Source organism: Bombyx mori, chromosome 15 (genome assembly GCF_030269925.1).
Source record: "Bombyx mori chromosome 15, ASM3026992v2".
NCBI lineage: Eukaryota > Metazoa > Arthropoda > Insecta > Lepidoptera > Bombycidae > Bombyx > Bombyx mori.
The window spans coordinates 15740048-15754242 of NC_085121.1; the positions used below are offsets into that span (position 1 = coordinate 15740048).

At 37.9% G+C, this 14195-nt stretch overlaps 1 protein-coding gene across 1 annotated transcript in view; it reads right to left on the reverse strand.

Annotated features, from left to right (window-relative positions):
* Positions 1 to 14195, reverse strand: part of LOC101745556 (glypican-4) — a 121137-nt gene that overhangs the window by 13811 nt on the left and 93131 nt on the right. The window contains exons 4-5 of the mRNA XM_004923048.5: positions 3848 to 3971; positions 2418 to 2528 (exon numbers count right to left, since the gene is read on the reverse strand). Coding sequence (XP_004923105.3) covers positions 2418 to 2528; positions 3848 to 3971 — 235 coding nt within the window. The remainder of the gene's footprint in view (positions 1 to 2417; positions 2529 to 3847; positions 3972 to 14195) is intronic.

A 14195-nucleotide genomic window follows, 5' to 3' on the forward strand; every position in this document is an offset into this window, starting at 1 on the left:
TGTGAGTCCGCACGGGTAGGTACCACCGCCCTGCCTATTTCTGCCGTGAAGCAGTAATGTGTTTCGGTTTGAAGGGTGGGGCAGCCGCTGTAACTATACTTGAGACCTTAGAACTTATATCTCAAGGTGGGTGGCGCATTTACGTTGTAGATGTCTATGGGCTCCGTTAATCATTTAACACCAGTTGGGCTGTGAGGTCGTCCACCCATCTATGCAATAAAAAAAAATTGCATGATAGAAATTACATTTACAAAGTGTAAACCTAATAACATATAGTGTATAAAGGCGCTGAAGCCATGGTTTTTATAGAGTAAAACGTACAGTTTCAATATCAGCATATTGAAACTGTATGTTTTACTTTACGTTCTCGATAGCGTTAAAGTTAACTCAAATTCGTATAGAGTTGGCACAGCGGCAAACGTAGGCAAACGCTCCAACTCCATACAAATTTCAGTTAACTTTTACGCGTTCGAGAACGCTTAAAAACTCCCACTAAGCACACAGTATAAGACATAACATAACAACATAACCTAATAGGAGACAATAAAGCAGTAACTTCACACCCGTCAAACGAATACTCAAAGTACATTGTAAGCGAAGTACATAAACACGTGGCCGACATTTGTTTACACCAGCATCGCCGCCGAGTATCGCGAATAGGATGACACAATTTCACGGAAGCACTGGACAGACTTGGATAAAGCGGTAAAAATATACTTTCGCAAGGTTTACCTACTCATTCATCATCATTATCCTGCCCTTCTCCCAGTCATCTGGGGTCGGCGCAACATGTTTTCTCCTTCCATACTCTTCTATCATATATCATTTCTTCGCTCACTCCCCTCTTACCCATATCGTCTTTCACACAATCCATCAATTTCTTCTTAGGTCTACTTCTTCCTCTATATCCTTCCACATTCATAGTTAACATTCTCTTACCAACCTCATTTTCATTTCGTCTCATCACATGTCCATACCATCCCAAACGCGCACTCCTCAGCTTCTCTGTCACAGGTGCCACTTTCAGACTTCCTCTAACAGTCTAACAGTCCTCTTCCTCTAAGGTTTACCTACTGCCATAATTAATTCGCTTCTCAACCCGTAGACCTTCGCATACTTAGTTCTACATATCACAGGTCTATATGTCTCACAGCATTAACATTTGGACATTTACGAATAGTTACTACGAACTTAGATTAGTTAGATAGTTACGAATACTTGTAACTATACTTGAGACCTTAGAACTTATATCTCAAGGTGGGTGGCGTGTTTACGTTGTAGATGTCTATGGGCTCCACGCGGGCTCACAAGAGGACCTACCACCAGTAAAAAATTGCATTTTCAAAAAATCACATTTTCATCAAAATTTTCATTTTCAAATTTCATTCATTTATCATGAACAACGCGAAAGATATCCGTGAATATTATTTTCATGTACATCATTTTTCAGGAACTTTCTAAACCATCAACGAAGCGTAGCTGTTTGTATACACGAACATTAATCACCAGATAAATTCTTAAGCCGTAATGCAAACGCATTGAAATCTGAAACCGCACTGGATAACGTGTGTTTTATGTGCCCGTAACTCCACGATTAAGAGCGATAAATACGACATAAACTGCTCCATAGAAACATTATGATAACATTGTTACTATGGTTTATATAGTACGGTGGTTAACTTGATGGCGCGCCGCAAAGAAAGAATAACGTCGTTACCTTTTCTTTTCTACCTATTCTGGTAACCTCGAGGGGTTATATCAGCTTCGCCGAGCGAGTCGGCTAGCTCACGGGGCTCTAACCAGTGTGCTTAGTGCGAGTTTTTTAACGTCCTGGGCCTGGGTGGCGCATTTAAGTTGTAGATGTCTATGGGCTCCAGTAACCACTTAAGACCAGGTGGGCTGTGATCTCGTCCAATAAAAAAAAAAGTCATACACTTTTCTGGGACCATTCACGGAATATGCTTCCTGCATGTTATACCGTACCAATCGCCAACACTAGCTACTACTGGTGTAGAGCGGTGGATTACCACTTTCCCTCCTATTTCTGCCGCGTAACTTTTTTTTTAGGATTGAGGGATTACTGGTGGCCTGAGGCCTTTCCGGTTTCACAAGGACAGGAGGGCAAGCATAGGCTCTGCCAGAAGGGGTGGGATTTGCTAACAGCTGCCCGAGCGCCTCCAAAGGAGACCTAACAACTCAAGAGCAGCCGCTTCGCGAATGAGACGAGTGACTATAGTCACCGATAGTAACGAAAGGGTTCAAATAAGGCGTCTACGTCACAACAGTTGTGCTCAAATCAGGATGACTGATTCGCAGCAGAAATAGTTACCTACCGGTACCGTCTCATGATATGCCCCACCACCATTTAATAAATAATCCATCTACACATATATCTGTATATTTAAAATAAATCTTACTTTTCATCGAACGTGTACTGCGAATTAAGTACCGTGAACATCTTCTTGTACAGAATTCCGAAGAAGCTATCCATCATTGCGTCAAAGTTTGTGTCGCCTCGGCTGTAGTACCTGGAAAATAAATGAAAGTGGATAAGTAATAGTGTGTCTATACGAAACGCGAGTAATCTCCTAAGTGGCACGTCGAATTTATAGTAAGAAGAATTGGAAGGTACGTGTCTGATAAGTTAAAATAATTTAAAACTAGTGGAACACGGTTACAATCGATAATATTATCGTCGCTAAATATCTAAAAACGTCAAATTCGTAAAAAAAAAACAGAATCCTAGAAGAATTGGTTTGTACAAAGTTTTATCGTTGACGGATAAACGGCTTAGTAACGTATTTAGGACAAACATACACACTTACAGACATTCATTTTAATATAGATGAAAAATTTGTCTTCGAAATGTCTCATTGTTTAAAAATATTTTTTTTCGTAAATACTTTTTTGTGAAATATTATTTATTTATTATTAAAGTAAAGTACATATTATAATTGTAATAAGATAAAGATATTTTTTTAGAATAAGTCAGGGAGGGAGTCGAAAAATTGAAGTAGTGGCTTTGCAAAACTTAAGTGCAACTACTATTAAAATTATCTTTTAACGGAGCTTTCAAAATTGTTTAGCATTGAATATTGTTTTCTTTGAAAACGAAAAATGGATGGTTTTTAAGAGCTCTCAATTATATTTTATTTTTAAGTCTGCTGATTGTATTGTGTTGTGGTAGAACAACGAATTTTATTTATGTAAGTTTCTTATTATTATTAAAATCTCTCTTCGGAATTATATTACGATCCATAACGAACGTGGTCAAATTCCCTTCGAACTGACCACTGGAAAGAATACTGGTCTACAATGATAACAACTCTAGTATCTACACGAATCATAGGACGTTCACCTTCGGTGGCACTAAAAAAGTTTTTAGTAAATTTCATCGCAAATAATGTGGCAACGTTCTTATCTATATATTAATACGTGAAGCAAAAACTTTTTACCTCTTTTTGCGAAAATTGCGGGGACGGAGGATTATGAAATTTCCCCCATTTATAGAGAATATAGAGAAGGAATGCAGAATGTTAATAATTTTTTTTAATTTTGCATAAAAATATGTACATATGTTAAATTGATAAAATAAAAACATTACACACACTACCATGTATTTGACACACACACGCACACACAATACATACTATTTGTTTATTGTCTTTGTCTTAACTTTTCTTAACGCTTATAGTCTGAAGTAGAGTCTTGGCGAAATCTTTGATTATAGAATTAGTGTTTTTGACAATAGAATCATAATAGTGTACAAACTTATAATTTCAATTATAGTTATAGTCGAATTTCGATTACTCAGGGCCCACTAGTATTATTAAAATCATCTAATCACCTTTCGAGTTGTTCGAATAACTGTTCAAAGACGTAGGAATGCTGTTCGTAAATCATTCCGTAGGTTCTCTTGAACATCGCGTGGAACTCTTCTCGCGACAGCTTGAGCAGCTTCCTGAAGAATTCTAGAACAAACGAGAAACAAATTAGTAAGAATGCGGGAAGACACTGGCGCGATAATCATTATTCGGTTCGTTGATAAAAGATGTTCGTGATCGTTTTGTGAATTTGGACAATTCAATTTCAATTGCTTATTCTTCCCATCAAGTTCCTTATTCGTACTATTTATCTATACGAATATATAAATCTACAGTGGTTTTTACGGATGTTCCGTTATAACTACTGAACCGTGCATCCGATTGACTTGAAACTTTGTATCCATTTAGAAAATCCATGTACTTAATGGATAGGCTAATGTTTATATGAGTGTTGGACTCTCTACACCAGTTGCGGGGGTGTTAATGATGAGAATTTTTGTGGGGTGAGAAATAATAATGTTAATTTTAAATGCCCAGCGAAGCGGACGGGTACAGTTGCCAATAGAATTGAAATAAATTATCAAATCAGTCCAGCCGCTCTCAAATGTTGCGTTTACCAATATACAGCAATTAATTTTATTCACATCGGGTATTTTTATAGAAAAAAAAAACGGCACGTGTTAAAAGACCTCATTTATTTGTGGATCTGAATCGCAATATCAATAATAATTATTTTTATGAGCAAATAAAATTATTCATATCAGATTAGTTATGATTTAAATGTAAAATGCAAACGAATGAATGAAATGTGACTCTTAACCAGCACACGAAGTTCAACGAACATAAATATCGGTCCATTCGATAGGATATTTTACTATCACCAAAATCAGAATAGTTTACGGACCCTTAGAGAATTTACTAGTGTTGGGCGTCATATTTTTTTTTATTGCTTAGATGGGTGGACGAGTTAACAGCCCACCTGGTGTTAAGTTGTTACTGGAGCCCATAGACATCTACAACGTAAATGCGCCACCCACCTTCAGATATAAGTTCTAAGGTCTCAATATAGTTACAATGGCTACCCCACCCTTCAGACCGAAACTCATTACTGCTTCACGGCAGAAATAGGCGGGGTGGTGGTACCTAACCGTGCGGATTCCCAAGAGGTCCTACCACCAGTTGCTCACTCGTATCTCCACCCTGGCTTTTTCTGCCGTGAACCACTAATTCGTTTAGGTTTGATGCCCTTGTACTACAAAATCGAAATAGAGGACTCTAGTTGCAACTTAATACCATTGTATTACAAAATGGAAACACAGGACTCCAGTAGCAACTTAATAAGAGGTGAGCCGTGAGTTTCTACACTCATCTGAGCTAATTAATGATAATGAATGGATAGGTCGCGAATCCGAACGCGAACCTGCATTGCCAAAACCACAGCTAATTTCAAATAATTCAAACCGCCGATGAACACAAAGAAAAATTTCAAAGCATCAAGAAGCATATTGAGGAAAACGGTTTGATTGAATAAGAACATTCTCAGGAATGCTCGTATAAACATATAAATAAATATCAACATTAATTGAACATTACTATGAAACGCCAGCGAAAAGTTCTTAGAAAGATATACTCGTATAAGCAATAGGGCGCTGACATGTCACTAGCAAAAATAAGTGTGATGCATTATTTAATGTTCTAGATGAGTAAACGAACCGTGGCGGCTGGTGAAAATTGACGTCTATAAACATGATAATGTGGAGTCAGACACGCATCTTAAGATTTGAGGTCGAAAAGGCTATCTCATGCTTCGGATTAGGAGAGTTAGGTACACCTAAGCCAAGATACATTCTACCAGTAGGATTTTGCCGCCAACGCGATGGAAGAAGACGAGCGCCTTTTTTTTTTATTCCATCCTATGCCTTGAGAGGCTATTTCAGCGTAACTTTAACTAGTAGGTGAGCTCACGGGGCTCAAAACCTGACGACGTTGCTAACACGAACCCGAGCAAGAGGCGTGCTTCGCAGAATCTACTACCGGGTCGGAAACGCGACTCACTGAGAAGATCCGGCGAGAAACTCAGTGGGCTGTGTCTGAGGGTTAATTTACTCGTCGAGCCCTCGACGGGTTCGACGAGAACCGACCGGTGCTTGAGGTACCTAAAAGCACCGTTCGTGGATCGGGAGGATCCGAAATGACGTGTTTTGGGCGACGTCGACTGCTTTCCATTCTGTCCGTAGGATCGGTAATGAACGAGCGCCGCGCAAATCACATCACACGATAACCTTGAACAAGTTGTATCTCAAGCGAGGTTCAGATGCGGAGTGTTGAGTAATAGGAGATTTTAGGTGATCCGACCACAAAATACTCGCTTCGATTATGCTTTCGCATTTTTCTTGGAATTTAAGGATAAAAACTATGATCACTATAATTAGCCCCCACTCAAGTTCGTATATATTCACAGGATTCCTTCAGTTTGATCTAGCTCACTCGCCGGATCTTCTCAGTGGGTCGCGTTTCCGATCCGATGGTAAATTTTGCGAAACACTGCTCTTGCTAGCGCTAATGTTAGCAACGTCCTTAGGTTAGAGCCCCATGAGCTCACCTACTCGTTTGGTGAATCTATCATGACCCCTCGAGGTCACTAGAATAAGTAGAAAAAGAAAAGAAAAAAACTTGAGTAGGCTACAATAAACTAATTATAAAACAATCTAAAAAGTTTCGTATTTATTCAATATTGTAACACAGAAATGTGTATTACAACAAAAGGCACAATAAATGGTATGAATGGTATAATGACAACGAAAAATAACAACATTCATAAAAAAAATAATGAAAAAATGTTTATAATAGTTTTTAATTAAACCAGAACGATAATTAAATTATACAGTGTTTTCGTGAAACATTCCGTGTTATTGTACGATCTGTGGTTGATTCGTTTTTATTTCAACCTCAAATGATGTCACTAGTAATGAAGATTTGTTCAGTTTGGTTCTATAAAGCTCGTGCGACAATTTTGAAAACTAAGACTCGTCCGATTGCGGCATTGCAATAACGGCTTGTTCATGTATATAAAATAGGGACGCCCAAGGAGTAACAATGACTCCCTTCGTAAAGGTAACGGGCAGACCTGAGGGGGATGAAGACCGTGTGGAGCTTTACCAGCAGTCTAGCGCGCCACTCAGTAGTGACGTCATAAGAGCGATCGGTTTTTGGTGTATCGCATCCTGAACAGGCAGGCTGGGTCCGACCCATCCGAATAGCTCACGACACCAGCGGCGCTGCCTGGGCGGTCTGATCTGTCGCCGTACCAAGAAGGCAGATGTTCCACAGCCTGGCCTGACGTGAGCCGTGCATTTGGGTGCAGTAATGATCGGAGCAACCGTCTTACTCCGGGTCGGATACTGACCTCGAGGAAAATAAGACGCTTGGGTGAGCGTTTAGGGGAGTTTAGTGGGTAGGGCCCTAAATATCGCCATCTGCAGACGTTTATTCCTAGACCGTCTAGTCACGCACGCCTCCTGGGTGCGGGGAGTTCTAGGAGCTTCGGCCCCCAGCCCAGAAACAAAAAGGCAGTGACAACAAGCTAGCTTACCCACGTAGAATCTGTAGGTATCCCTGACGCGCGTTCAAACCGCATCACTTTAAATTAAAATTATCAAAGCTTCGTCGCTGACGCCCTCATGAAATACCATATCATAACCATGAATATGCACGTAAGACAGAAAACGGCTATTCATTAAACAATTAATATTTTGGAACGCACAGAACAAGAAACGGAATGTTGCCAGACAGTCGTAAACTGCGTTCCGAATAATGTAATTCTGTCGTCGTTTGAATATTAATATGATAATCGTTTTCATTCACGATAATCGTAAAACATTATGCAACTTTTGTCTGTGATGATACGGCATTCGGCCGATCTAATTCATTGGTCAAGCATTTCGTTGTCTGACGTCAGAAGCTTAATACACGGTCGGCTTCGGAGATAAAGTTATACCTTGGCAACTTCGAATCAATAATACGAGACTTTCTTAGTAAAATAATACCCATCTTATTTACCAGCTTCACTCAAAAAATATTACCCGCACTGACTTGAAGATTTCAGGCCTACCACTCCCAAGTTAAGAGTTTCCGGTCGATAATACCGAAAAGAAACGAGACAAGAAGATCTACATCCAGAACCGGATTCCGTTTATTTCGTTTCCGTATCCCGTAATAGAATGTACATATGTGTTTTATATGGCATGTTTCATGGGCAGATCTCTGGGGAACCATTTGATGTGACACCGTTATTTTAATTTTCCCTCGCCACTAGTAATCGGAGCAGAGTTTATTAATGTTTCCTCACATCCACTGTGCTGTACATTGCTTTTTCAAATGAACATTTTTGCCATGTACCATCCGACTCCAAAACTCTGTTGTACCCAAATTGGTCCCAGAATTCCGGAAATTTGTTAGACCGGTTGGGAAAATCAAGAAGTGCTTTACGGCGACACAAATTTGGTAATAATGGATATGGTATGACATCATATTTCAAGAGGTTGGAAATGCGATCTCAGTGGTAGGCAGAAGGCTGTACCCTTAGTATTGTTAATGTTCACGGCCTACGAGGACTATTGAGGATCATGAGAGTCGCATGTTTGTGTACCAACAAAGTTTTTTTTTAATGCAGCTATTTCTTGGGGCCCGGAGGTTGTTCATTAGGATGAGTAGGCGACTTCGAAAATTCAACCACAGAGGGTAGTTGCAACTGTTTTGGCAAATGCGTCTAGTACCGGATCGGAATAGCAACGTAGTAAGAGCATCTGGCAAAGAAATCAGCTGGTTTATCCTATAGGCCACGTGTCAAACAAAAGCAGTGAAAAATTGTATCTATAACTTCTTTAAAGGCCAAACCTCACCTCATTTTCTGTTAAATATTATTTATTTTATTCCCTTAATTATATATTAAGCACTTAGTGTGCGTGTATGATTGGGGACCACTGTCATATCTATTTCTGTAGGAAAGTAATCAATCATTCTTAAGAATTTGAAGAGAGTTGGACCTATATCTACATGTGCTTGTCTCTGATGTCGTGGGGCCAGTGAACTCCAGCACCCATCAACATATTATCAATAAAAGAAACACCAAAATTATAAGACTTCAAAAACAATAAATTATTTAATGTAACATTTCTGTATCTCAAAGCAAATAAAATCATTTAATTATTACGGCAGTAAAAAAATCTACGTAAAAAAAACTACAAATGATTAAAATGTCTTTGAAAAAACTATAATATTGAACATGTAAATGGCAGAGGTAAATAAAAATAATTTTAATATTTCAAACACTTTGGCAGTGATTACTTTTCGAGTCTGTCAAATACGACAAAGTTCATTGACCGTTAATATTTTTTTTTAACATGCGATACACGATTCGTGCCAATGCACACATATAGGTATTCTATAGGAAAGTGCAGACTAAAATTTGTTTGTCAAGATTTTTATTTTTGTTTTAAATAATCAGAGGTCTTGTTCCATCTACTTTTCGGAGGAGATTATATAGAGACGGATCTCCTTTCCACCATTATCTATGGGCAGTATAGGATACAACGTGAAAATCGTCGCTATCTTTTTTAATTTTATTCCATGGATGAGTCAACGAGTCCACAGCCAATGTCAATTGATTTCCGGAAGCCAAAAACAACATGTCAAAAACTCACTTGAATGTCAAGTTTGACGTATATACATATTTTTTGGTATATTAAACACTTTTACAAAATTCACAACAAACGTTTTTTTTGGGGGAGTTGATTAACCCGATTGAATTGCAAGAAAATTAATTCGCCATAAATAAGATAGAGACGAGTGAAACCGCAGGTAAAACTTATCCGCACTCAGTGGCGCCGGCACGAAATTATCACACGAATTCGCGTGCCTATTAGTGATATGATTGCGATCGTAATTTCAGCGAATTCTGTGTACAATTTACGTAAATGTTGAATTTGATTTTTTCTTCTATTGCATAGACGGATGAGCTCACGATCTATCTAGTGGTAAGCGGTTACTGGAGTCCATGGACATCACAACGTAAATGCTATATCTATCACCTACCTTGAGACATAAGGTCAATATCTCGATTGAATTATCAACAGAATCTCACATCTTTCTTAACGAAAACGATGAATGTTTCACGCTAGAATTAGGTTGAGTCATTGGATCTATTGAGCGGGTTTATAGTTCACCTTGTCACAAATAAATGCCGATTGATGATCGCAGTCAGTCGAGTAAGAACTTCTCAGTAGCATTTTACCACACCCACGGAGATGGGAGGCGCTGTTTTAGGCCAACACTACAGAATCACATATATTAAAACTGTAATGTGAGTTCAATTAGCACAGTATATATTATGATAATAAATTAATTTGCCGCTTAAAATGTAACAGAGGGTTAACCTAAACTACCGAACCGATTTTAACTTTTTTTTTAAATATGTATGTGCTTTGTTCCAACTTAGGCCACAGGATGGTTTTTATTTCAATTAATGGTCGCAATATTTATTAATTAACAATAAAATAATTTCATAAGTTGATTATTGTTATTAATTGTAAGTCTCATAACTTTAAAACAGATGGCGCCTTAAATCAGTTCTTACAGACAATTGTAATAGTGTCTGACATTAATATCTCATAGATGACGCTGTTTTAAAAATAACAACGTTTCACATAAGCTACAATTTAATGGCATAAACACCACGTGTTGCTGAGGCTAAAGTATAAGTGAAATTTATTTCGTAATAAACGCAATACAATAATAGATTTCACTATCTAATTGTTCTTACTTTGTTAATTTTTGGTATTAGCGTAGCTGGTCATGTGTTATTTAGAAAGAAAGAACCTTAGCCACGGCAACGTGTGGCCGGGTCTACTAGTTTAAAATATATTGGTCCGTTTCTTTCATATTTGATAATCAAGATTGCACAACTAACTACAAACATTATGCTTACCCGCGTTCTTTCAACCTTTCACGCTACATTTCACGAATATTAGATTCATCATATCGAATGTCGCTTTCGTTCAAAGCTATGAGGAAGGAGGAAGAACGTAAACAATTAGCGGACACAAAACAGTGCATTATTACCGTTTATTGTGAATTGATTATCAAATGTGTACATGAGCTTGGGGTAGCGTGACCGTTTGCTTGGTTTTTGCTTGTTTTTATTTGTCGTTTTCACGATTCCGGATCGCGTGCTGTGAATGCCTTTTTTTTAAAACTGTTTTAATTACTGTCATTATTTTGATAAATAATATTGGCTATCGCAGCCCCGAGTCGAATAAAGTCGTGATATTCGAGACTTTTGCAAAAGAAGGACAGTGTTTATTTTTCGATATATGTAGTCGCTTAAACTAAATTAGATTCGGTCGAGAACAACGCCACTACGTGTGACGTCATTTGAGGCCAAACAAACGACGAGCTGACCATAGATCGTACGCTAATAAGCAACGATTAGCCATTTAAGATATCATGAAGTTGAATTACATTAACCAATTATGTTTAGTGTTTTAAAATAAACGTAATTTGGATACAACTAAGATCCCTTAAGGCGACTCTTTGATTATTTTGTTATTAGTGTTGAATAAACTATTGGTTTTAATGCAAATTGTCGAGTAGAAGTAGTCTTTAATATTTTTTAAAGGTTTCTCGGAAGATCAAGTCGAGTCGTGCAAGGCGATATTTGGTTTAAGCGATATTTCGCTTAACACGCTATTTTTGTAATTAAAGGTGCGTTATATTCAGTATTAACATCAACAGTTCGATGTTTTCAATTGAACTTCAATTAAGTTTACTCCATTCGAATAGCTGAAGAAGTTTTTTTTTGTTATGATATTTTTTCCTAATTTTGAACTTTAAATGGCTCTCATATAAAGCTGCAAAAATGTCGCTTAACCAAATGCCTTTCCCCCTTAAAGTAATCATTCTTTATTCTCAAATGAATTTAAGTTTGTTTTGTAGTAAGGCTCCATAATTAAAACTGGCTGCTTCAACATCAGCATAATGGCTGTCAGCCCTGAGCACCAATGAGTGTTCTTTACTCCATGTACCTCATAATAAAACCATTTTTTTATCGGGTCTAAATAAAAAAAGCCTAGACCGAGAAGGGCACCAGCACATCCCGCGAGTATTGTATAAGCCAATTATGGGTCTCACCGGAGAATGTGCGGCCGTATTATCTTATTAGGTATGTATTATACCAGTACGTCAAGCACGAAAATCCATCGAATTCGTAATGTAAATGTATCGAGTCTTCGATACGAAAACGGATCATTACATTATAATATATTAGTATTCGATAGCCAGCCTTCGAGATTTACGTTACCGCATGTCAAAACAATTTTCATGCTCTCGATTATGAGTATAAGTTTCGATTTTCAAGAACGTGACGATTCTTTTTTTTTCCTACCAATTCTAGTAACTTCGAGGGGTTATTCTAGATTCGCCGAGCTAGTAGGTGAGCTCGCGGGGCTCAAACCTGACGAAGTTGCTAGCACGAACCCTAGCAAGAGCCGTACTTCGCAGAATCTACCTACCACCGAATCGGAAACGCGATCTTGAGAAGATCCGGCGAGAAACTCAGTGGGCTGTGTCTGTGGGTTAATTTACTCGTCGAGCCCTTCATCGCAAGCGATGGGTTCGGCGAGGACGGTGACCGGGTGACGAAACGAAAGTAAGTAAATTTATTTTGCGTTGCCGGCCGGTCAAGGAACGTTTGTGCAACAAGGCATATTATAAAGTTAAGGATTATTTACTAGATGGCACTACGTGGGAATGAGGCGTTCGCTCCTGGCCAATTAATTTTTCCTAATTATAATTTTTTGAATTTTTTTTTTTTTTTCGTTTGTTGTCGTTTCGTTTCGTATTTTTACTTATTTAAAAAAAAAGAAGAAAATATTTGAGAAAAAACAAAAAAAAAAGGCCGCTGAGTTTGTTTTTACGGTTATTCTCAGGACTGTGGCTTTTTTTGGAACCGGTGGTAGAGTTAACATTGTTATTTATATTTACACAACTGACATCAAGTTGAAATAAATGATTTTGAATTTTGATTTTTATTCGTGCTGCTGAAATTAATTTTTTTTACGGACGGTAGGGGCGCTGTTTAAATACTATGCTTTTTTTCTCTCGATATCAATACGAATACTTTTTCGATAGTCATTCGTGCTCACCCTCAGTACACTGTCGTCACATTAACTGGCGTTAGGTCGTATTATGAGCGCGCGTGGGTAGTTCTCACACGTTCCGTTTTGAAAAGCGGGCCGCCGTTATATAAGCCAAAGGAGACTACGACTTCGATCATAAAATACATGGTGGGCGGCGAGCTAGTGGGCCAATAAAAAATAAGTAATAAAAAAAACATCATCAAGTCTTCTTCGCTTAGCTTGTAGGATTCCAAGAGAGTATTACAAAATATGTATCTCGCTTGGTTACAAGTCTGAGGAATTGATTTCACCCATTAACGGAGGTGTTCAGCGCGCAAGTGTCCATGTTTGGACAGGCGGATCCCGTTCGATGGCGCAATTACAGTCTGAGGGCCTAGAGTTGCCAGCCTATAGAAATCGGAAATATTTAAATTTTAAATAACACTAGCGGACCCGACAGACGTTGTCCTGCAAAAATTCATTCAAGTTGATCTAGACGTTTAGTTGTAGTATAGATAAATAACCTAAATACCGACTGTGGCGCCATCTGCCGCGCTGATTTGTGAATCTAAGCCATCCAGGGTGCCACCCAAAGGCATACAAAAAAATCATTCAAATCGGTCCAGCCGGTTAGGAGGAGTTCAATGACAAACACACGCACAGAAGAAATATATTTAAAAAGATAAGCTATGAAAATGCTTTGATACTAGGTACCGGAATCCGTAGTCAGAATGTGAATGTGGTTGCCCTACTTGAATTTTAAGATTGAAGTTTAAACTCAAAATCTAATATAAGAGTCTAAGAAAAGGCAGTGATTGTAAAAGTAATTTATGAAGATTCTTCCATTATTAATGAAATTAAATAAATAAATGTAGTTTTCACAAAATTAAATAGTATTGATGTATAAAAACAGCCATTCTGTATTCGGAGCTGAAGTAATCTGACCTGATCTGAGTAAAACATTTACATGCATGAAGTATCTTCCAAATAAATAAATAATGACTTTGAATTTACATTTAAAGTTTTCAATTTAAATTAAAATAATTTTAAATTTACAGCCACAATACAGTAGTGATTTTTAAATGTCTTTTTAATATTATTTTCTACATGGCAACACTGTCTGACGGAGACTCGTGAAGTGCGTCTCACAATGTCATGTTTAACTTTTCTCTTATTGCAATTAATAACAGGTACAGGG